This window comes from Talpa occidentalis, unplaced genomic scaffold (genome assembly GCF_014898055.3).
Source record: "Talpa occidentalis isolate TD23 unplaced genomic scaffold, MPIMG_talOcc4v2.1 talOcc4.13, whole genome shotgun sequence".
NCBI lineage: Eukaryota > Metazoa > Chordata > Mammalia > Eulipotyphla > Talpidae > Talpa > Talpa occidentalis.
The window spans coordinates 33,018,874-33,043,504 of NW_023601322.1; the positions used below are offsets into that span (position 1 = coordinate 33,018,874).

General features: G+C 36.6%; 1 protein-coding gene across 1 annotated transcript in view; it reads left to right on the top strand.

Annotated features, from left to right (window-relative positions):
* The first annotated feature begins 210 nt into the window (after positions 1–210).
* The window catches only part of DSC3 (desmocollin 3), a 35,672-nt gene continuing 11,251 nt past the window's right edge, over positions 211–24,631 (top strand). Inside the window, exons 1-11 of the mRNA XM_037509720.2 lie at positions 211–267; positions 7,608–7,692; positions 9,533–9,732; positions 11,023–11,142; positions 13,710–13,865; positions 15,164–15,308; positions 17,677–17,843; positions 20,962–21,096; positions 21,512–21,697; positions 23,796–24,055; positions 24,165–24,307. Coding sequence (XP_037365617.1) covers positions 211–267; positions 7,608–7,692; positions 9,533–9,732; positions 11,023–11,142; positions 13,710–13,865; positions 15,164–15,308; positions 17,677–17,843; positions 20,962–21,096; positions 21,512–21,697; positions 23,796–24,055; positions 24,165–24,307 — 1,654 coding nt within the window. The remainder of the gene's footprint in view (positions 268–7,607; positions 7,693–9,532; positions 9,733–11,022; positions 11,143–13,709; positions 13,866–15,163; positions 15,309–17,676; positions 17,844–20,961; positions 21,097–21,511; positions 21,698–23,795; positions 24,056–24,164; positions 24,308–24,631) is intronic.

The window sequence follows — 24,631 nt, forward strand, 5'->3', positions numbered from 1 at the left end:
CTCCCCAGCTTCTCCCGCAGTGATAAAACTTGAGAAATAACTAGGAGGGGCCGCTCGGCATCCCTGGGTCCAATCCCGTCTCAGGAACCAACAGGATCCGCAGCAGGCAAGCCTGAGAGTGTCTAAGGTGTCTTAAAAAACGCCTGCGAGAAACTGCTCCCGCGCGCAGCTGCACCTCCCGCGCGCCTCTCCTTGCCCTGCACCCCCGGGATGGCTGCCGCCGGGCTGCGCCGAGCCCTCTGTGGGCAGCTGCTGCTAACCCTCCTGGTAAGGGGGAGAACGGGCGGGTCGGGGGCAGGCAGCCACCCAGAGCCGAGATGGGGAAGGATGGATTTGCCCTGATCCTGTGTAGGGAGCCTTGGGGAGAAGAGAACCGAAAGGTGACGTCCCGGGCGCAGTTCATAACCACCGGGCTGGGAGGACCGCACCTGGGCCAGTCGGGGTGAGGCCAGGGCGTGAGTCTAGGAGGAACCGACCCAGGACTGCGCTTTTTGTTAGTGACGCCACGTTCGCTTATTTGAATTACGGTCGAGCTCCTCCTTGCTGTCAGGACTAGTGAGGAGTGTTGGGGCGCATTTGGGGGACAGAGATTTGGTCAGTATTGCAGGATCCCTGAGTGAGCAAAACAGACATGTGAGATGTGGTTCCAGGGACTCTCCTCTAAGCGCCCGCATCCCTTTTGACCTCGGATGGGGACCTCAGTGAGCCGAGGGGTGGGAGCGGTGCCCCCGGGTTCCTGGCTGGAGTTTTCTCTGAAAAGGAGCTTCCAGGCTTTCTCTTCTCTATAATTTATCCAGCGGGTCACCCAAGCCAGTCAACCCCGGGAGCCACTTGGTGGCAGGCACAGGGTGCCCGGGGTGCGGGGGCAGGAAGGCTGGCTGAGGGCTGAATTGGGGTCGGTGGTGAGAATGGGAGGGGGTTGGCTGAGAATAGTCAGCATGGCTTGGGGGCAGGAGGGGGGGTCTCCAGTGACCAGGAAACTTGTGACAGATCTGCCTGCAGAGGAAGTTAGGAAAAATTCTCCGAGAACTCGGGAGGCATAAAAGGATTTGGTGGCAAGATTACTCGTGGGGCTTTATACTAAGACCAGACCAGCTTTCGTGGGGCTTTATACTAAGACCAGACCAGCTTTCGCGGCGATTCGGTATGGAAAGGACCCGCAGACTCGCGACTTCTTGGCATCCAAGGATGAGCTTGGGATGTATCACTAGAGAACCTGCTTTATTTGTAAATGGGTGAACTTGGACTATGTGGATTCTTGTGTCTTCTCTACTCCCAGGTGGGATAGTGGCTCCAAGCTTTGTCCTATTTTTTAATCTGTGAGTTGTAAATATTGGATTGTATTATGTTCTAAGATATATGGGCAAGGAATTGTACCAATGAGCTCGCTGAACAGCCAGACAACTGTTCCAACAAAATGTCTCAGGTGATGAAATAACCCTTTATAAAAGGGATCTGTTCTAAAATGTGTGTGTGGGTTTTTTTTTTTTTTTTGTATTTAAAAGTTTGTGTATTTCCAAGCATACATCTAGTGATTTGTGTTTCCTCTGTGGAAAAGATTTTAGAGTGAGGAGAAGGATGTGCAGAGGTGCTGTGTTCCCATGATTTCCCATATTTGCTGGAGGGGAGGGTGTGGAAGCTGTAGAGCTGTCTTGGCATTGGCTTTGAGCTGTGTATCTGAGTGGTGTGTTGGGGGGCATTTTGTGTTGGGGTGTGGCCAGGCAAGAACCTGCATGTAAGTCTAAATAGAGATGGCATCAGCTCTGGTCTATGATGAGCTCATTGAGGATACTTTTGAAAAAGAATCTTAACGTTTAGATTAAATGGTATATCCAGAAATTTGAAAGCTAGAAAGTGTATATAGAATATTTTTTTTCAACTGTAATCACCAGTCTACATGTGCACACTTTCAATTTCTGTACAGATAGATAAATTCAGAGCTCTGTTGTTTATCCCATGTTTTCTTTTGATTCATATGACTCTTTTTATAATATTATAATAGTATAATATTAATGCCAAAACATGTTAAAAACATAGTGTTGAACTAGCTTATTTTAAAATCAAGATTCTAAATAAGTCAAAGTTTTAGTATGTTTTTAGCTCTGTGCATTAGCAGATACCTTTAAAAAAGGAGACTGTTGATCATATTGCAACACAGCTAGATCTACAGCACTGTCTGAATCACTAAATACATATAAACCCATACAAGCACACTTTTGGTCCTGTTGTAATCCTCTTGACAGCTGACATTCTATATATGGTATTTGTGGCGATCTGTGATTAATCATGCTTTCCATTTGTATTTAACTTTCTGTTCTCCGTTTCATTTGAGTACATACAGGCATACATTCCAGGTTACAGAATTTTGTTTGAACAAACTTTAGTAGACTCATCAAAGTACTAAGAATACAAGAGCTAAATCACATGATTTGCCATCAAGTGACAAGAATTTATAAGCTAATATTCCCATCTTGCAGAAGGAAATGTCCATAGGAGAAATGACAATTTAAATATTCGGCAACTATTATGCCCTTTCATTCTTGCCTTTTTTAAAAAAAGACATTTCAAATTTCTGTTCTTTAGTTTCCTTTACCTCTATCCAAAAAGGTATTTTAGAAAGACTACCTTGTGTATTCGTAGTAAGATTAAATAACAGCACAAAAGTGAAACAATTTGAGATAACTCCTTTAATTTTCACTCTCCTTTTAGCAGTAGATCTTTGTATCAGCATTGATGATTTGTATAATAAGTTTTTTGTCATATAATTGATAAATTGTATGTTAAATAATAGATAAATTGTATGATAAATAATAATTGTATGATAAATTTGGATAGCGCTATAAAATGAAACAAAGCAATTTATTTTTCCAAGACTACAGTAGACAAATTATTATCTTTAGAGAAACCTTAACTTTTTATATTTTTATTTAACCTTGAAACTCCAGGGCTTTATAAATCAGATTGTTAAAATTATCCTGGAGTGTTTTCTTTTATAATTCAAATAGCTATAATTTATTAATCTTAAAATAATATTTTGTATGTATCATTTTATGGATATATAAGAGTTATTTTAAAAGTAACTTTAAAAGTGATTAACTTTTCATTGCTAATCAAATACTGCCTTTACAGTTTTCATTTATTTTATTAAAAAAGTCCAATTCACACTTAGTATCAAATTATAATTTCAAGAAGTATAATATATCTGAAATCTATTTATGACTATCATTCCCTTAAAATTATATAACTGAATTAATTTGATGTCCTGTATGCAATAATTGTGAATGGACTTCTGTTATGTACTCAGCATGGATAAATTTCACAAAAATAATTTTAGCAAAGAAATCAAAATGCATACAAATGACCACATATATTTAAAAGTTAAAATTTGGCAAAATAAACCTGTATCTTTTTTAGGGTTACATAAACACAGGATAAAATCAAGCAGAGTGAGGAAAAACTAAGATTAACACAGAAATCTTTCATTAGTATTATCTGAATTTTTTAGATGGAGGGAGGAAATACAATCAAGGAGAGGAATATAAGGACTTAGAAAAGAATAGTAATGGTCTATTTCTTAACTTTGAAGAAAAGTGTTTTATATTTCTTAAAACACATATTTGCTATGTATAGTTTTCAGTAATTAGCATATATTTTGCAAAGGACATTTAAAATAAAATAAATAAGCAGTAGAGAGGATTAACAAAACCAAAGCTATTCTTTAAAGCTCTAGAAAAACCCTGCTATGATTGAGCAAATGTAAAATAGAAAAAGCGCACATAGAGAAATATTTGGAATAAAAGGTGGTACAGTTATAAAGTGGACAGATGTTTTAAAAAACAGACTATAATAGTAATATATTATAATTAATTTGAAAGGACAGACAAAATGGACAATTTCCTACAAAATACAAATTACTAACATTGTCTAAATAGACTTACAATCTTTAAAAACTGATTACAAGACACATTTCCACACTAACACATGCCTCACATCTTTCAAGATCAGACTTGGGTTAGGTAAATTCTTCTGTAATTATATGAAACATACAATCTCTACCTTATAGGAATAGTTTCAAAGAACAGAAAAAATGTGGAACTCCTCTTAATTCATTTTATGAGGATTGCTATAAGTTGAAAAGCAATATCATAATGTCAGTTATAGGTATATATTTGAAATGCCAAAGTAAATAACAACAAATCAAACCAATAATTATTATATCCTTGCAGATTTTTCCCAGGATGGCAAGATGATTTCACACTAGAAAAATCTATTATTGTATTTTAATATAGTTACTTTATAGCTATATATTTAGAACTATATACTGAAAAGTTTTACTACAATAAAAAAGTTAATGAAGCTAGGAATACATGTATATATATATGAATATATATATATTCACTTCAAAATAAATAAGAAATCATATTTACTATTATAAAAAAAAAATCTTAGCATACTATTCCCCTATTCTTCCCAGAGAGGGAGCTAGGGATCACAATATTTAGGCTAAAGGTTAAATTGGGGAACCCCCTAGACCAAGGACATGCTGTCAGTCTGATTACATCATTAGCTACCCACTGCCTACGGAGCAGCTGCCTGCTGATTTGTGAAGTGAAGACAATAAGTCTAATGGCTAAATGCCAACCATGTAGGCAGTGTCTCCACTTTGGGACACCACGTTGGCACCTAGGTAGTTGTCAGTTAGGGTGCAAGTCTGCCCAGGAAGCATTTCTCCTAGTGTCTAAAATACATCAACAAACAAACAAACAAACAAACAAAAAACTTAGCAAACTTAATATATGGAAATGAACTTTCTTAACATATAAGTGTGTCTAATAAAAATGAATGAATGCATGAATGAATGTAAGAAAGAAAGAAACGGAATTAATGGTGAAAAGGTAAAAGGATCCTTTTTTTAAAGTTCGAAACAAATTCATGTTGGTAGCTATTGCTGCTTCTAGTCAGCATTATGCTGAAGGTCCTGACAAGCACATGAACAAGATAAGAGTAATAATGAAAGAAGTTAAGGATTTAAAGGAAAGACATCTAATTGCCATTTTGCCTACTCATGGGAGATCCCATACTATCTTGCCAAAGTACTGGAACTAATAAAAACTAATAAAAGTAAACAAACTTCCTAGATTAAATGCTTGAAAGAATTTGTCGTGGAATTGGTCAGTTTATTAGCAAAAAAAAAAAAAAAACCCAAAAAACAAAAAAACGAATCAAGAAGGCTAAAAGAAGCAAAATCTTTAAAGGAATATAATAGGGACTGGGGTCATCAAAACAAACAAACAAGCAAACAAGCAAAACTAACAAACCAAGATTGAAGGTAAAGTTATATTAATTAAAGCTGTAGAGTACTGATGTAGAGATAAACACATCTACTGATGAAATAGTCCAGAGAGCCCTGAAATAGCTGTTGTATATGTGTGGTTATGTATATGACAGATGGGTATTATCTTTAAGAAAGGAAGAGTTATTCAGTGATGTTTCTAGATCAGCTGGCTATTGACAAAGCATTTTGGACAAGGCAATAGTTCATGAAGGTAGAGAGGCTCATGTTTTTATTAAAGGAGTATATCTTGATGTCTTGCACCAATCAGGGTCATTACAATATCATTTGTAACAGAAAAAATGAAAACCAAAAAAGAAAACACTGTAAATGACTATCATAAAAGAATAATTAGAATAAAACAGTATATTTATGGAAAAATCTTAAACATACTGAGTGGAGAAAGAAAGCTGAAAGGGCTACACATAAACACACTAAACACACTATCAACTTGTATTTTTTAATCATGTAATAAAAATATAAAAATATAAATTACAACTTAAAAGAAACTTCTCTGATAAGAGAAATGGAAATGGAATTGGGCATAAAATTCTAGCTACTGGGGCCTCCCCGGTGGCACAGAGGTTGAACGCTGGGTTGCGAAGCTTCCCGCAGCCTCTGCAGCGCCGGTTTGATCCCCGGCTGCTCCCCGGCCACCGGAGGAGGGTCCCACATGGCGCGCAGACCTCTCCTGCCTCCCGCTGCTCCCCTCAGCAGTGTACTTCGGTCCTTCTGCCTGCTCTGCTCCCTGCTCTGGCTCTGATGAATTCTCTCACCCTCTCGCGCTTCTGACTGTACCCAGTGCTTGTATGTATGTATGTATGTATCAATCAATAAAAATAAATCTTTAAAAAAAATTCTAGCTACAACTGTAAATTTTAGTTAAAAAAAAGTAGCAAACATTACAAAATTTTAATATTTTGAATATTGACATAAGCATTTATTATGTTCTCATGGATATATTGATATATAAATATTTCATAGTTAACATATTTTGAAAAGAGTTGTGATTAAAATACATTGACCATATTTTGAATGTGGCTTTATTTTGATAATTAAAAATAGCAGATAGCATGAAGATATTGAATTATTAAATTATTACTAAACTTTCTGGGAGTCTTGTCAAAAATCAGCTAACCATAAATGTAAGGGTTTATTTCTGAGATTTCAGTTTTATTCCATTCATCCTTACTTATCCTGTATTGTAGTCCACTCAGTCTTTATTGTATCTCTGTGGTAAATTTTGAAACTGGGAGGTCTAAGTCTCTAACTGTGTTTTCCTTTTTCAAGTTTAAGTCTTTGGATCCTTTTAATTTCTGCAATGATTGTCAACTTCTGCTAAAAAGCTGTTTGGGATTATGGTAGGGTTTACTTTCAATCTGTCAATGGATTTCAGGAATATGTCTGCTAATCCTTGAGCATGGAATATCTATTGTGAATGAAATTGTTGGCTTAATTTCAGTTTTATAGCTCTTATTGCTTGTGTACTGGAAGGCATTTGATTTTTTATGTTGATCTTGCATTCTCAAATCCTGCTGAACTCACTTATTATTTTTGATAGTTCTTTAGTGGATTCCTTTGGATTTTCTATGTGTAAGATCTTGTCATTGGTAAAGGTAAAGATAATTTTTTTTCTTCCTTCCCACCTGGATGACTTTAATTGCCTTGATTAGAAACCCAGTGCAGAGTTGAATAGAAGTAGAGAAAGTAGGCATCATTTTCTTCTTCCTCATGTAAGAGGAGAGCTGTCCTTCCCCATTAACTATAATGCTTGTTGTAAGTTTTTCATAGATGACCATGATCATGTTGAACATGTTTCCTTGTATTTCTACTCTGTTGAGGATTTTTTAAAGTGTAAGTAGGTCTTGAATATTGTCAATTGCTTGTTCTATATCTATTAAGATGATCATATGGCTGTTCTTTAAAAAAAAAGCAAATCTTGTTGAGGTTTGATTGACATATAGAAAGCTGTGTGTATTTTGTATATACAACTTGGTCAGTTTGGAGATAGGTATATATTTGTGAAATCATCACTACAATCTATGCCATATATCCATCACCTCCAAAAAGTTTTCTCCCACCCTCATTATTATTTTCTCATGACAGGAATAATTGTGACTAACTCTTTCAGTAAAAATTCAAATATACAGTACACAGTGTCATTAACTGTAGGTACTATGTTTTATAGTAGGTGTCTAGAATTTATTCATTTTGCATAACTGAATCTTTGTCCTTTAGACTACATTCCATTAATGTGAACTTTCTTTAATTATAGGTCTTCAGGTTTTCTTGTGATGCCTGCAAAAATGTGATATTTAAATTACCTTCCAAACTAGAGGCAGACAGAATGGTTGGCAGAGGTGAGAATTTCAAAACAGTGTTTTTTAAAAATAGACATTTTAAATAGACACTGCAAAGATGTTATCCAATATTTACCTTTTGTAATTAGTCTGAATCTATTTGTTATTAGATACAACATGAAATAATTTAAAATACATGGTTCTGTTTTTTTAAATTGAATTCTATAGCTGATTCTAGTGCAAATGCTCTAATTCATGTTTTGTGGATATTTATGTTTAAACACTAAATATTACAGAAAGAATTATATGTAGAACATGGCCTTTTCACTCTAGGATTCCAAGCACTAGGACTACAGATAAGCTGCTGAGAGAATCAGAGCATTTTTTTGGTCAGACTTGACTGCATCCAGGAACATCACACAGTGAGCCGTTCATTCGAAACTGAAGTCAGTTGGCTATTTGTACACTGAGAAGTTGGGGGAAAATTAAACTTTCCCAACACCTGGAAAGATCTGCCTAAGTGTACTTTCTGTGTGGTACAGGGGAAGGCATAGGACCTTTTTTTGTTCAATAATTTTATTGAACAAATATTACTTTTTTCCTAGGGAAAAAAAGAAAGGAAAGGTTATAAAGAGAGATTAGGGGTGTTTTCTCTATGGTACCAGACCAGATGTTATCTGCTAAATAGATATTTTATGTTTACTGTTTTAAATGTCTATCACTCTGCTAAAAGTGTGAAGAGCAAAGTATATCATCACTTCTAAGTATGTCCACTCCTCCTTGACTAAATGTTTCCAAGTGTGACAGATTTGGATTAAAGTGAAAAGTTTAAACATGGGTAGTATATGAATTTTATGGGACATTATTTCTTAAGCATCTATTTATCAGTTTGGTTTTTGTTAAGACAGTTTAAGAATAGAATGGATTTGATGCTTTTGAGGTAAGTATCAAAATACTTAGATGGATACTTATATTTTAGTAGTTTACTAGACAGCAAAATTCCCAGGGAGAGAAGACTATATAGAGTTTCAGAGGAGAGCCCTGGAAAAGTAGGAACATATAAGGAGTTGCAGGCTCCTGGAGTTCGGGTTGGGGGGTGGGTATAAGGGAAAAGCGCCATTGTGAAGAATTTAGATTTCTTACTTGACCATATGCCTAACTCATATACTTTCTCTTTCTTAAGACTTATGTTCCTTCTGGCTGACGGCAGGTGTATTTTATAAGACCCAGACTATATTGCTAAGGAAAACTTTTCTGTTTATTCAGGCTTTGAGGCGAGTGCATATAACTCAGCTTTACCATGATTGAAACATGCACAATTTTTTGTTTTTTTAAAGACTTATTTTTATTTATGCATGCATGCAAAAGCTGGGGTGTAGGCCAGAGTTGTATAGGGGGTGGTGAGGGGCTTTGAGGATTCACCGGAGATAGGGTGGAGAGCAGAACAGGCAGATCTACTGAAATACGCTGCTGAGGGGAGCAGTGGGTGAGACAGGGGAGGTCTGCTACACCATGTGGGTTAGCTCCTGGTTGGGGATTGAACTCATGGTACAGTGGCTGCCTATAGCTTCATAGTGCTGAACTTAACCCCTTTTGCCACGAGAGAGGCCCTTGCACATTTCTTTTTTAGCAAGATCATTTCCATAAGCCTTTTAGAAGCATAGAAAGGTTTAAAATACCATCTTTAATACAAGTATAGGACCAAAATTTTTATTTCTTAACTGAAAAAAAATACCATTTAAAAAAAAAAACATATAAAGAGACTGGTTAAGATACTTGGTAAATGCAAAATATTTTGTTAAATTCATTCCACTCTTCTGGTGATTGTATAAATGATTTTCACAGTTGTTTTCTTTTTGCCTGTGTTTCTACTTTAAAACTTGGATATTTTTATTTGCAGTTAATTTGAAAGAGTGCCTGAGCTCTGCAGACCTTCTCCAGTCCAGTGACCCGGATTTCAGAGTTCTAGATAATGGGTCAATTTACACAGCCAATGCTGTCGTGTTGTCTGACCAGAAAAGGTCCTTCACCATAAAGCTTTCTGACACAAAGAATCAGAAACAGAAAGAGATAATTGTGTTCCTGGAACATCAGAAGAAGGTATTTAAAATACATTGATATTTTCAGACATTTTTTTTCTATTTATTTAAATACCTTCATTAAAAATTGCAAAGACAACTGAAGGATGAATATAGCCTTTTTCTCCTCTTGCAACCCCCCCCACCGCTCTTCTTAATACTAACTTGGGGTTCAATTTAAATGACACGTCCTCCTTGAAGGATGTTTCCACCTCTGAAGTCTAACTGCTTTTGTGTCTCAGTATAAGTTTGATTACCCCTCTATTAGCATTGGGAAGCTTTTATTAGTGTGAATAATTTGCAATTGCTTGATAGCATAAATCATTCCCTTCTGACCCATAGTAAATGTATGTGTTCACGTTAATAGCAGTGATTCTGATGTTAAAATAGGATTGAAATTCCTGAGTGGGCATAAGAGTATGGACGGCAGGATATTGACCTTTATTCAGGAGATTATTCACTGCAGTTCTAGATAATGCACCCTGGAGAATACTACTATGACAGTAGTCACAAAGATGATTAAAAGCTTAGACTGGATTACACTAATCCGTGTTAAGTGTATTAGTGATAAGTTAATTTAAATGACTGTTTAGCATTTTAATAAGTATTTAATAAAGTCATTTATTACTTATCAGGAAATGGTCATTCTTGGAAAACCATGAAATGAAAAGTATATCACTGCAGAGCTAATAGAATATTTTGCAGTGATGAAATTGCTCTATAATCTGCAGTGTCTGATATGGTATTAATATCGATATTAATGACTCCTGAGCTAGTAGCATATGGCTAGTGCAAAATATTATATTTTATTGATTTCAATTTAATTAAATTTAAATAGTCACATGTAGCTAGTGGCTACTATATTGGACAGTTCACATACAGTGTTAAGGCATTGAGGGCATATGTTTTCTTTATCAGGTTCACTTTAGGAGTATAAGGTTTGAGCAGAAACAAATTACTCCCTAGAAATTGTTCTGGAGAGGATGAGTTATCTATCTCCATTTGGAACTGAACAAGAACTAAGAATATAAGATTTTCTTAACCTGAACATATAGTCAGTGTTAGAAAAGTATACAAAACAAAATTTTCTGCTTGATAAAACCTTTCAGATCTGGGTGTGTTCTTTCTTACTTTTTGATGCAAAAGGACCTAATTGTTTGGTCCTAATTATTTGGACCTAATTATTTGGAATCTCCATGATTCCTGAAACTGAACTTCCAGGAAGGTATTAGGATTCTAGGCTGCCCAATAATTTATAGCAAAGTAGGCTTGGATAGTATTGTTTATTTATTTTTTCTCTCTTTAAAATCAGGTACTGAAGAAAAGACATACTAAAGAAACTGTTCTCAGGCGTGCCAAGAGGAGATGGGCTCCCATTCCCTGTTCCATGCAAGAGAATTCCCTGGGTCCTTTCCCTTTATTTCTCCAGCAAGTAAGTTTTACATCCCTTCTGATGAGGAGTGCTTTCATTTCAGGCGTCTGTTCTGTTTAGGTTTAATAACTCTTTGAACTTTTATAAATAAATGGACGTGATCGAAGACTTTTTTAAAGAGATTTATTTATATGAGAACTAGGGTACAGGCCAGAGGTGTGGGAGGGTGAGAGAATTCACCAGAGACAGAGCGGGGAGTAGAACAGGCAGACTGATGAAATACACTGCTGAGGGGAGTAGCAGGCAAGACAGGAGAGGTCTGCCGTGCCATGTGGGTAGCTCCCTGGCCAGCCAGGGATTGAACCTGCACTGCAGAGGCTGTGGACAGCTTCACAGAGCTGTGCTCAACCCACTGCACCACTGGGGAGGCCCAATTGAAGACATTTAAACATATAACCAGAGTAAAATAAGAAAAAGAAAATCACTAAAAATCTAGTAATATGAGGAAGACTTGAATCCATTAAATATTCTTTATTAATTTATCCATTCTATCAGCAGCTAGTTTTTTAGCACCTACTGTATTCTGTGGAAAGCACTGCTCTAAGTTCTAAAGATAAAAATGAATTTAGTTATAGCCTCTGCTTTCATGAAGTTTATGAATCTAGTGAGGAGACAAGTAGCAAATACTTGCAATCCTGAGTGATGAGCATTCTGATAAAGGTAAGCTGGGCTGATCTGAGGATTCATGGGATGAGCAGTAAGTCCTGAGATGAAATATGGAAAAACAACAACAAAAGACTTGGAGGAGGAAACATCTGGGCTACGTCCTGAAGGATGGAGAAGTGTTGTGGAGATAAACATGGAAGAGAGGGGCGGGGCACAGAGGTGAAAGCCAGCATGACTCCTTGGAAGGGCTCCTGGCAGCCTAGTCTTCTTAGGAAGAACACTAGACCATAGTGAGTGCTGTGTGTTCTCCTAGGAAGTTTAATTTTCAAAAAAAACAGTAAGTTTATAAGTAGGGTCATTACTTTTCACAAAGATAAAAATGGGATATATACAATGAAAACAACTGCTGGAGTGAGGCTATCATGCTTGCCTATCTCTCCTTAAGTTTCCCCCTTAAGTTTCTTTTTTTTTTAAGATTTATTTATTTATACAAGGACTGGGGTACAGGCCAGATGTCGGGAAGGGTGAGAGGATTCACCAGAGATAGAGCAGGGAACAGAACAAGCAGACTGACTGAAATACACTGCTGAGGGAAGCAGCAGGAGAGGTCTGCCGTGCCTTGTGGGTATCTCACAGGCTGGCCGGGATTGAATCCGCCTTGCAGAGGCTGCAGATAGCTTCACAGCGCTGTGCTCAACTGCCTGCGCCACCAGGGAGGCCCTCCCCCTTAAGTTTCTATTACTATGGTTATGTCAACTATCAGTGGTGTCACCTACAAGCTACTTTTTAATGTTTTTAACTAACCTGCCCATTCCTTTCACTTCCTTTCTGTTTTATACAGTCCGAGGCTCTGGATTCTTCTTTCTCCCCATAGCTCTCTGCTCTGACCCCAGTGGCCTTCTTTCTTTCTTTTTTTTGAAAAGATTTATTTATTTATGCATACAAGAATTGGCATACAGGCCAGAGGTGTGGGGGGTGAGAGTATTCACCAGAGTGGGGAACAGAACAGGCAACTGACTGAAATACACTGCTAAGGGGAGCAATGGGTGAGTCAGGAGAGGTCTGCCATGCCATGTGGGTAGCTCCCTCGTGGGAGGTCTAATTTGTGCTGCAGTGTCTCAAATAGCTTCATAAGTTGACAACCCCTTGAGCTACCAGGGAGGCCCCTCAGTGGCCTTCTTGTTGCCACTTGAACACTCCAAGCTCACCCCTCACTTGGTCCCCTTACACGTTCTGCTCCTTCTACCAGGAGACTTATACCAGTTTATTCTCATAGCTCAGTCCTTAAATTCTTGTCAGCTTCCCACCAAAGAAACACACCAATTGGGGGCCTCCCCAGGTGGCGCAGGCAGTTGAACGCCGCACTGTGAAACTGTCCACAGCCTCTGCAGCTCCAGTTCAATCCCAGCCAGCTGGCAAGGGTCCCACATGGCGAGGCAGACCTCTCCTGTCTCACCTGCTGCTCCCCTCAGCAATGTATTTCAGTCACTCTGCCTGTTCTGTTCCCCACTCTGTCTCTGGTGAATCCTATCACCCTCCCGCGCATCTAGCCTGTACCCCAGTTCTTGTATAAATAAATAAATAAATCTTTAAAAAAAAAAAAGAAACACCAATTTGGCATTCCCTTCGCAAGTGTATGTGAGGCCCTCTTTGCCTCACCCCTGCCAACAATGAGTAAGCTTTTTTTCTAGCTCTACAAATCACCAGATGGAAAATTATGCCTTATTGTTACAGTAAGATTTTCTTTGGCTACCATTTGTATTGAACATTGTTTTCATTAAATTTGAACATTTGAAAAAATATTTTGCCAAATAGTCATTGCTGTTTATTGATGAAGGGCCAAATGTGATTATTATCTTATTAAACTCTTCTCTTTAAAATAGAAAACTGTGAACACATAAACTGCATTTATAGAAATAGCATTTTAGTTAAAAAATATTTACCTGCATTTTTCTATTTAGGTTCAATCTGATGCAGCACAGAACTATACCATCTTCTATTCATTAAGTGGGCATGGAGTTGACCAAGAACCTTTAAATTTGTTTTTCATTGAAAGAGACACTGGAAATCTATATTGCACTCGGCCTGTGGATCGTGAAGAATATGATGTTTTTGATGTAGGAGTTTTATTGATATAATGACTACAAATTATTAAACTATGTTTCTTTTGATACTTCATCTGCTCTTTCCTGTCTTCTTGCATTCTCCTCCTAAAGGGTATTCTGAAGTAAAAGGAAATAGTATTTTGAAATATTTGGTCAGCTCTTTAATCTCAATTTCTGTTAGGTAAGTCTGAAATGAAACCAAGAGGTTGAATTGTATTTGAATGTAAATTCCAGTAAGCCTTTGGGAGGTTGGTTTTATTTATGTGATGCTCTTTCTTACTTTCTCTCTCTCTCTCTCTCTCTCTCTCTCTTTTTCTTTTGTTCTTTCTTTCTTTCTTTCATCACGGTGCTTTCCCTAAGCAGGCCATGTCCTGCTTCCTCTGCCAGAAGGGGTCCTCTTTCCTCTTCTGCTATAACTTTTTTTTTTTTTTACTTCTTTCAACATGTATGACGCTGTAATAATTTCTGAGAACTAGATAAGAAACCAAGTTGGGAGACCAAACAAGGGTTACTATGCCAGCATTCTGATATGAATGAATTTACAGTCAATAGGGAGTAAATCAGACAATTTTTAGTGTAATACAGTAAATGCTATAGAGGTCAAGTGGTCATCCCTGTGGTTCATATAGAACCCCCTAGGCAAGTAGGGTTTTTTCCTAAAAAAGGGAAGAGAATCAATCTAAGCAAATGTGATTGACATCTGCCACATGACATTGCTTTTAGCTAGAAAATTTTCAACTCAATATTGTAATCACTTGCTAAATAGCAATACATTCTACTTAACATTACATTGCTTTTGGTTAATTAGCAATGTGAAAATTGGTAAATGTGTTTTGTTAGAAAAAATTCTTAACAATATGTGATTGTGAAGTACAACAATAAAAAGGATAAAGGGATTGGCAGTGACAAGAATGGGAAATGTTATTTAGATGATACAGTAGGGTTTTCCCCCACTGCAGTGAGTTTTTTTTCTCCAATAGAATATTCTAATTAAGGAGAGAATTTGGACTGTAATGCAAGTCTCTATATTTACATTTAATTCTTCAGTCAAATGGACAGAATGGTCTCTGCCTGTGATGTAATATGACATAGGTTTTATTTTATTGCTACCAAATACTAGATGCTCTTCATAGTACTTAAAATGTTTTCTCCATTTGATCATCGATGATTAAAATTATATTGAACTGAAATTTTTGAAGTAGTGTATTATAGAAAAGATTTGCAAAGAGGGTACTAGATAAAGCATAATATTCTCTCTAGTTAGAACTTTTGGTTTATGGATTTTTAAAACTTTTTTTCTTGTTTTGCAGTTGATTGCCTATGCATTAACTGCAGATGGCTATTCAGCAGACTTACCTCTTCCACTGCCCATCAGAGTGGAGGATGAAAATGACAATCGTCCTATTTTCACAGAAGCAGTTTATAATTTTGAAGTTCCAGAAAGTAGCAGACTTGGTAAGACAACTTTTAAGGGTAAAATGTATTGTGTTAAGAATATGGGCCTCCCCGGTGGCGCAGTGGGTTGAGCGCAATGCTGTGAAACTGTCCCCAGCCTCTGCAGCGTGGGTTCAATTCCCAGCTGCCAGGGAGATTTCCACATGGCGTGGCAGACCTCTCTGTCCTGGTGAATTCTCTCACCCTCCCGCGCCTCTGGCCTGTACCCCAGTGCTTGTATAAATAAATAAATCTTAAAAAAGATAATTCAAAGAAAAAAAGGAATATTTGTGTACATTTTGGAGACACTGAACTTTTTATACTCAATGTTAGATAATTCTGAAATGACACTGGGCCAGTATCTACTTACTAGGATACATTTAATTTCATCAAAATCCAATAATTGTACAACTTACAGGATATTTCAAGAGTTTGTGGGGTGGTCAATATTCAGGATAGAATATACAATAAAACTAAAATAAATATAGGCATTTTATTAGACTTTAGTGATGAAGGTTTTTAATGACAATTGGACATACAATTTTAACTCTTCTCTTAAAACTAGTACTTTTCTACTTCTGATTTAGAATAAATACTGATGTAACTTTAGAGAAATTTACTATCACATATTCTGCATCCTGAGCACTTGCTCTCAAGTGTGGAAAGGTGCTTTAGCTTAGTTGGTCCTTCATGTGGTATTCACTATGTCTTGTGAGACTTGCAATATGGAAAATAACCACGCGCAATAAAGCTGAAAGAACATAGACTCACTTGCCTATCAACGTTCCTACTCAGATCTTCACTGCACTATTATATCTGCTATTTCCCTTAATATTTTACTTTGATAAATTGATGTCATAGATGTTAACCTCTATTACTCACATGGTACAATTAAAAAATGAAAATCACTGTTTTGGAGTTTAGGAAACCTAGGTTTTGTTTCAGGGTCTGTTATTAATTTACTGTGGGAACTCATGGAAGTCCCTTTGAGTTCTCTGACCTGTAAAATGACTTAATTGCATTAGATGACCTATAATGTTTCTGTTTCACAAGTCTATGACTCTATTACAGTTTTGTTGTTGTTTTTTTTTTTTTTTCAAAGAAGGGTGGGTGGTTTCAAACTCTTTCTTGAGGATTCTATTATCTTTGGCAGTAACAGAAGAATCAAGACAAACACTTTGATGCCCAGGTCAACCCAATGTACTTTAAACATCTCACATCAGTAGGTTCAGTTTTTAAGACTGTGATATTCTGAACTAATTGGTGTGCATTGGGTTCGTCTAAACTCACAAACAGGGTTTGGACAAAGGATACCCCAATATTTGCCTCTATATTCTTTCTCAGGCCAGCCTTACATACAGGGCCATAGGAAAAGTGGATCACATTGTCATGGGAATTAGAACACCATCCTTAAACTATAAAAATACCACCTGTGTACTCTGATACAGGAAATACTTTGTATTTTATCAGGGCAGTATTCTTACATTCCATATGTATAACAAATACTAATAGCACTAACTGAAGAAACAGGTGTCTTAAATTCTCCCCAAGTGGTAAGTAGTATGAATACCCTTCTAGAGAAATTAATGGGGCTGACACTGTAGGATAGGAATCCAAAGATGGTCAGAACATACCATAGAAGGGAAAATTGGGCTGTTGAAAGTTAAACTTTACCATCTATATAATTATACCCCAAATTGGTCATCATTAATCTATTAATCAAAAGTTTATTTTAAAGAATCTGATGCTTGTAGACATGATTTTATCTCTCCAGTAAGGCTGGTTATTGAAATACATGGAAATGAGTGTTGAAATTATTCTTGAGTGACACTTAAATACATTTTTAGTAATTTATTTCCAGCAAAGTTAAAGTATACCTTGATTCCTAGCTTCGAAGTGTTTTACATGATAAATTTCAAATCATCTTCATCAGTACTATCTAAAGATGGAATTCTTCTGGTAAGAAATATATTTTAAATTAGGTTTCCATCATGGTTAAAATTTCAAAAATGTAGATACTTCTATAGAGGCATGTTTTTTTATTTATTTATTTTGTTTGTTTGTTTGTTTTTGTTTATACAAGCACTGGGTACAGTCAGAAGTGCGGGAGGGTGAGAGAATTCACCAGAGCCAGAGCAGGGAGCAGAGCAGGCAGAAGGACTGAAGTACACTGCTGAGGGGAGCAGCGGGCGGCAGGAGAGGTCTGCGCGCCATGTGGGACCCTCCTCTGGTGGCCGGGGAGCAGCCGGGGATTGAACCGGCGCCGCAGAGGCCGCGGGCAGCTTCGCAACCCAGCGCTCAACCGCTGCGCCACCGGGGAGGCCCAAATGTAGATACTTCTAAACGCATTTTCTAATTCTGGAAGCTAAAAATTTTTTTAAACATGTAGGTACAACAGTGGGCATGGTTTGTGCCACAGACAGAGATGAACCGGACACCATGCACACACGACTGAAGTATAGCATTCTGGAGCAAACACCAAGATCGCCTGGACTCTTTTCTGTGCATCCCAGCACAGGTGTAATCACAACCGTCTCTCATAATATGGACAGAGAGGTAACTTTCACACTCTGCAGATTATTCATTTACTGAGGGTTGAGCCCCCTCCCTCCCACCCATTAACTGGAATTTAATATCCTGTGAATTAGGAGCTTCTCATTTTATTTTATTTAGTCATAAGACAATAAGAATACCTGGTCATGTCACTTATTTTTAATATTACTTTTGTTTCCTTATGTAAGAGAAGTTATAAGGTATAAAAGTACCGATCCACTAGTGTTTAGGAGGAATGGGGACAAAAGATATTTCTAATGAAAGTTGTCAATATTGAATATTGTTTTATTTTTTGTGTGCAACTGGTTGGCTCCAGCTCAGTAAAAGCTTTACTTCTCCTGTAGACAATTAATGTTTTGTTCCATGAGTATAGATCCTACCCTAATTCTTTTCCAGTTATTCCAGATGTATGTTTTTTATCAGGAAAGAGTGAGTTGAGATAAAGTTGATGGATTATTAAAAATCTATAATACCATTTGAATGATAATAATAGCATATTTCATGTAAATAACACTTCAAACTTTGTGCATAAAGTTATCTTCATAATTTCCTTGTTTGTCTAGAGAGTTGTTATATCCAATCAATGAGGGGCAAACATGACTGTCAGAAAGATTGGTTTACTCGTGTCAAATTATTGTACTGAATATTGTAATTTTTGTTGTTATTTGTGCATTTTGTCAACCTATATTCAACCTATATATGCATTGAGTGAAATAGATTAATCAATTTTATATGTACAAAATAACTTTGTTAGAACATCTCTGGTTCCCATTACAAATAAAATAAGTAGAAGGAACAGTGTGACCGGAGAGAGAATATAAAGAAGAGATCAATGGGGTTTGATGCTTAAAGCAAAAAGAGTGAAGGTGAAATCGCATGAAAAGGAATCAAAAATAGAACAAAGGCTTTAACATCATTTTTATGGGGTTACAACATCTTATGTGATAAAACACATAATGGTAATAATGTAGGGGAAATTTGGGAAGGACAGAGTGAATGTGTTTTTGTGTCTGTTGAATAGCAGAGATATATGTGTGAATCCAGCAATCAAATGCATTTTCCTCACTTTTTACATACTGAAAAATTAGACGTAGAAAATTTAGACAATTCGAGGTAGACAGCTTGTAAGATACAGATCGGGGTTAAAAGCAGGTCTGTTTGCTTGTTCAAAAAAATTGAATGGGATTTTGTGGGGAACAACCACAAAGTATGTTGTGAGAACAAAAAACGAATGAAAAAATATGAACAAGTGAGATAGAGTCAATTTAGAAAAAGAGAAAACAGTAGCAGAGGGTTGTGGGACAGTTTGTGGAGAACCATTTCAGGGTGAGAATGGTTTCCAGTATGGAAGGGAGATAAGGAAAATGAAGACTGCTGAAGAGGGAGAAGGAAACCAAAAAGGAAGAAAGGTGAAAGACTATAGGGGTGGCTAAAGAATAGCAAGCTAAGGTAGAAATGCAACACAGGTGATTGTCATAAACTGATGGCAATCACATCGCCAAGGGGACTGTATTTGCATAAGTCAACAGTAGCTTTCTATTTGCCAATTCAACAACTGATAAACAATAACTATTCTCCTATTTATTGTTGGTGTGTACTATAACTCCCCCTTGCATTTCTAGTTGTTCTCTCGTGTCTCTGATTATTTTTTCTTTCTTTAGTATTCTTTGCTTTGTCTTTTTATCTCCCATGCTTGTTTGCTGCTGTCCTTTTATCTTCCACTTTTCTTTTAAACTCTCCTAGATAATCAGATTGCTATCGTAATTTCAACTACCATCTTGTAGGGGGCAGGACAGGACACGGTGCAGGTTTTCTGATCCCATGCAGACAGGGTAAAGGAGGAGTCAGAGTCCTCAGTGGGTTTTTGCAGGTCTTTTATTGGGGTTCACCAGGCATATGCAGGCAGGGGTGCTGGGGGGCTGGGAGGCTGGCAGTCCTCCCAGCCCCCAGCAAGTCTTCACTCTATCTGGGCTCTCTGGTGATCTCTCTCGGCTTCTCTTTTGGCTTCTTCTGCTTCTGCTGGCGTCCCTGTGACACCGCCCTTAAAAAGCACAGTCTTAGTGCAGGTGTACCCACTTCAGGTGCCCGCCATCAGGCATGCATTCAGGATCACAGGGTTCCCTCATCTATCCTGATGGCGGGAGGGCAGAAAAGCCTGATTTTTTACCTTACCCTACATATCTACATACTGATCACTCCCTGACACTCCCTGATTGGTTTTTTCTGGCTATGATCTCTCTTATAAATATGAGACCTTGTATCCACATGGCTTTTGGTCCTTATTTCTTAGATTTCCCATAGACTCATATAATTCAATATATGTCAAATAAAACTTATTCTTTTCACTCCTCCTTTACAACCTTGAGGAAATGTTAACTTCTTCAGAGAACTGTCTTTCCATCTGTATTTGTTGGCGATTCACCTATTTACTTATCCATTCACTGAAGACACCTGAGCATCATTCTTAACGCTCTCTTTTTTTAAAACATTATTAAGTTCAACTAAATTCTGACTCTCAAATGACTTTTCTGTCATCCTTACTCTCTGTCTTAGTTACTCAGCCTCAGATTTTTATGCACCACCTTAGACTATTTCAGAAACTCTTCAACTGATTTCTTTGACTCCAGTTCAGTTTGCTCTAAATTATACCAGACTTTTTTTTAAATGAATATTATTTCTAATAAAGTCAGTTTCTATCAACACCCAAAGAGAAACTAAAATAGAAAATTGATAATTATGTTAACTAAAATAATTCAGAATCAGATAAAACTTCAAGATGCCAATTGCACATTTGGGGACAAAAATTCCTTGAAGTTTCTTCACTACTCTTATTAAAAAAATAACTAGTCTTTCTAAAACTCAAGTGTTCTCAATTTGTCCTCCTCTATGCTTCCCACAAAGCTTTTTCCTGTTACTGCTATTTAAAGCATACATCTAAATTCTTACTGCTGCTCTTTGTAATGTAGCTTCTGTCTACCTTTTCAATTCTATTCCTATCTACCAAATGCAAATATAAAATCAAATAAATGCATGGCTATGCAAAGACAGAATAATGTACAATGAGGTTTCATTTGTAAATCTAAACAAAGATTTCAAAACTAAATATTTGCTTTGTTTTCAGGTTGCAGAAAAATACGTACTGATAATGAAAGTGCAAGACATGGATGGCCAATTTTTTGGACTGATGAGTACATCGACTTGCCTCATAACAATCAAAGATTCAAATGACAATCCACCCACTTTCAGACAAAATGCTGTGAGTCTGTTTTAGTACAACCTCTCTATACTTGGTCAATTGTCATTTGTTATTTAATTGGAATGGATAGAATATGTAGCATACTTTGAAGCATATGTGTTTATTTTATGAATACAATTAGCTGACATATAAGCCTCTTGTTAGTCAGAGTAATTTTCATATTACTTTTTACTTGTTAAAGATTAGTAACATTAATCTTCATTTATAATGAAGTTTTTCTTTCATTAAAATATAACCTTTATTAAAGAATATTATCACTTATGTTTTTTTTTAATTCAAGTAAAAAGGTCTAAGAACAAGTATTTTTGTTTTTTTTGTTTTTTTACAAGTATTTTTGTAGTGCAAGAAATTTTTAACTTTCTTTGTAAAAGTTCTTTTCATAAAATAAATTTTTAATGAGTTCTTTCTGTTTCAGTATGAAGTGTCAGTAGAAGAAAATTCATATAATGTGGAAATCTTACGAATACCTATAGACGATAAGGATTTAATTAACACTGCCAACTGGAGAGCCAATTTTACCATTTTAAAGGGCAATGAAAATGGACATTTCAAAATCAATACAGACCAAAAAACTAATGAAGGTGTTCTCTGTGTTGTAAAGGTACAGTAATAATGAATAATTGACAAATAGGCAAGTTTACAGGTTTAAGTAGCAGTGGGCACTAGGAATTAGAGTCTTATGGTGAGGTTTTTGGGACCAATACAACATAATCTCTAGCAAACTTTTTCAAAAGAATACATTCTTAAATAAAAAAGCATAATCAGTATGTCTATATCCGCACAACCAGCTTTTTTTCATATTCAGTATTCAAGGGTTTTTTTTTTTCTCCAAGAAGTTAATTATAAAGATATTAGGAAAAAATTTTCCAAATATCTTTGCACTAAAGCAATATTCTGCCAAAGTCTCAGAAAGTCACCTAAAGTAACTGGAAGGCTGTAGAAAGTGACTCTGGATTAACTGTACTTGCTACAGAGCGGCAGCTGTTTCCAGAATCCCCATGCATTTCTCATTGCCAGCATTGGCCCTGACTCTGCATGACCACAACAACACTTGGAATTTGTGAGCTTGTGTTCATGAACAACAAATAAACAGATATTTATCTTTTACCTCTCTTAACTCTCCAGTTTCTGAGATATGCATAAAAAATAAAGTTTTCATACATTTTGTAGATTCTAAGATTTGCAAGTTTTCTTGACCTCTTATTGAAGTAATGATATTAACATCTCAGCCTGCTGATACCTACCTGTGGGGAAAGGTTTTAAACAAAAACTTGAGAATTCAATTTTGATTTTGTTCTGTATTTAGCCAGTACTTGTTTTGACTAATAGAAAGAAAATCAAAGAAAAGTGCTTCAACTTTTCAGTAGAGTGTAAAATAGGATAGTAAGTGTTTCAGCTGATTTGCTGTTTAAAAATCTCTATCAAAGGATTGATTTTAAAAATTTTAGAAACTGGTGAACCAATGAAATAGTGTAGACTAGCAAAGGGACTATGATCTGGGCGTTAAATGAAATCAAGCCACACTACTCCAAACTCCAACTCAGAGTACCTTTGAGCTCTGGGAAAAATCTGTTTATCTTCTCTTATCACTGCCTTCCTGCTGTGTGAAATGGAGTGATGATGATAATAGTTTCATTAAGCATATAAGTTTCATTAAGCATATAGTTCTCTAACTCATCTGCACTTTCACTTTGAGTCTCATTGTTTGAACAACTGAAGATAGCAAAGAATAATCCTTAAATTGTCAATTTATAATTTTCATAAAAATAGTGAGCACAGGTAAAAGTTTTATTGAACTCACTAATGAAGGAGCTAGCAAAAAGGCAAAGCAGATTCCTGAGAAGAAATGAGAATCTGGATGGATTTTGATAAAATGAAAAGCTCAAATTAGACTACTCAGTAATAGGACAATTGAAATATGCATTTGGAATAGCTTTCCTAAAGAGAGAAAATAAAGTCATAGCTTCTTTTCAGTTCTGTTTAAATCAATAGCTAATTTTATATGAGCTGTGAAATGTCTGTGCTCTCATACAAGCAACGAATCAAACATACTCGCCTTCCCCTAAGAGTCATATGGCTGTTCCATTACAGATAATGCTCTAAGTGAGGCCCTAAGAACACTGTTATCCTTTTGCTTTACCTCCAGTTCAGGATAACTTTTCTTAGTAGGAATGAACTATAAAATTACTTCAGGCATTGCTTTTCCATAATTCTATAAAACCACTTGCAGGGCGTCCCCTGGTGGCGCAGGCGGTGGAGTGCAGTGCTGTAAAGCTGTCCACAACCTCTGCAGTGCGGGTTCAATACCTGCCGGCCTGCAAGGGTCCCGCATAGTGCGGCAGACCTCTCCTGTCGCGCTGGCTGCACCCCTTAGCAGTGTATTTCAGTCAATCTGCCTGTTCTGTTCCCCACTCTGTCTCTGGTGAATCCTCTCATCCTCCTGCGCATCTGGCCTGTACCCCGGTTCTTGAATAAATAAATCTTAAAAAAAAATAAAATAAAACCACTTGCAGATACTTTTGAACTAATTGTTAAAGGTTTAGCGATTACTCACCTCTTTTTTTAATAAAGGCTGAAAGACAATATTGATGAACACAATATATATGCAGAACTGTTCATATTGACAAAAATTCACTTGCTGTTTGAAATACCAAATATATTTTACTTTCAGTCTGATATACATGTACTTTATTTTACAGCCACTGAATTACGAAGAAAATCGTAAAGTGATGTTGGAAATTGGAGTAACCAATGAAGCTCCATTTACTAGAGATGTTGTGCTCAGAACAGCAACCATGGGCAGAGCCCTGGTCACAGTTCATGTGAAGGATCAAGATGAAGGTCCTGAGTGCAGCCCTGCGATCCAGTATGTTCGGATTAAAGAAAACTCAGAAATGGGGGCAAAAATCAACGGCTATAAGGCATATGACCCTGAAACTAAAAACAGCAATGGCTTAAGGTACAAAGGAAAATAAATCACATGCTAATGATGGACTTGTAATAATTGAGACGATAGCTATTCGAATACATTTTTGTATTATTAAAGACTTTTTATTTTTTACTAACAGATACAAAAAATTGCATGATCCTAAGGGATGGATCAGCGTTGATGAAATTTCGGGGAAAATCATAACTTCCAAAATCCTGGACAGGGAGGCTGTATCTCCCAGAAGTGACTTATATAATATTACAGTCCTTGCAATAGACAAAGGTAAAGGAAAAGTTTTAATCTGCTATTTTGTAAGGGAATTGGAGGCCAAAGTACAATTATTCCCGTGCAGAATTATTACCTTTGTAAGTACACGGAATTTTTGAAATTTCATTTTTTTTCCTTATTAAGTTGTATTGTTTTTACTGAGGTAACATTGGTTTACAACACTGGATATGATTCAGAGGTACAGTATCACACCTCTTCAGATGTTTGCTACATACTGCACCCACTTTTAAAGCACCTATATTTTCCACTATAGTTCATTGGACTCCTCTTCCCTTTGTTCTCTACCCCAACCTCCCTCTCTGGTAACCTCAGTTCTGC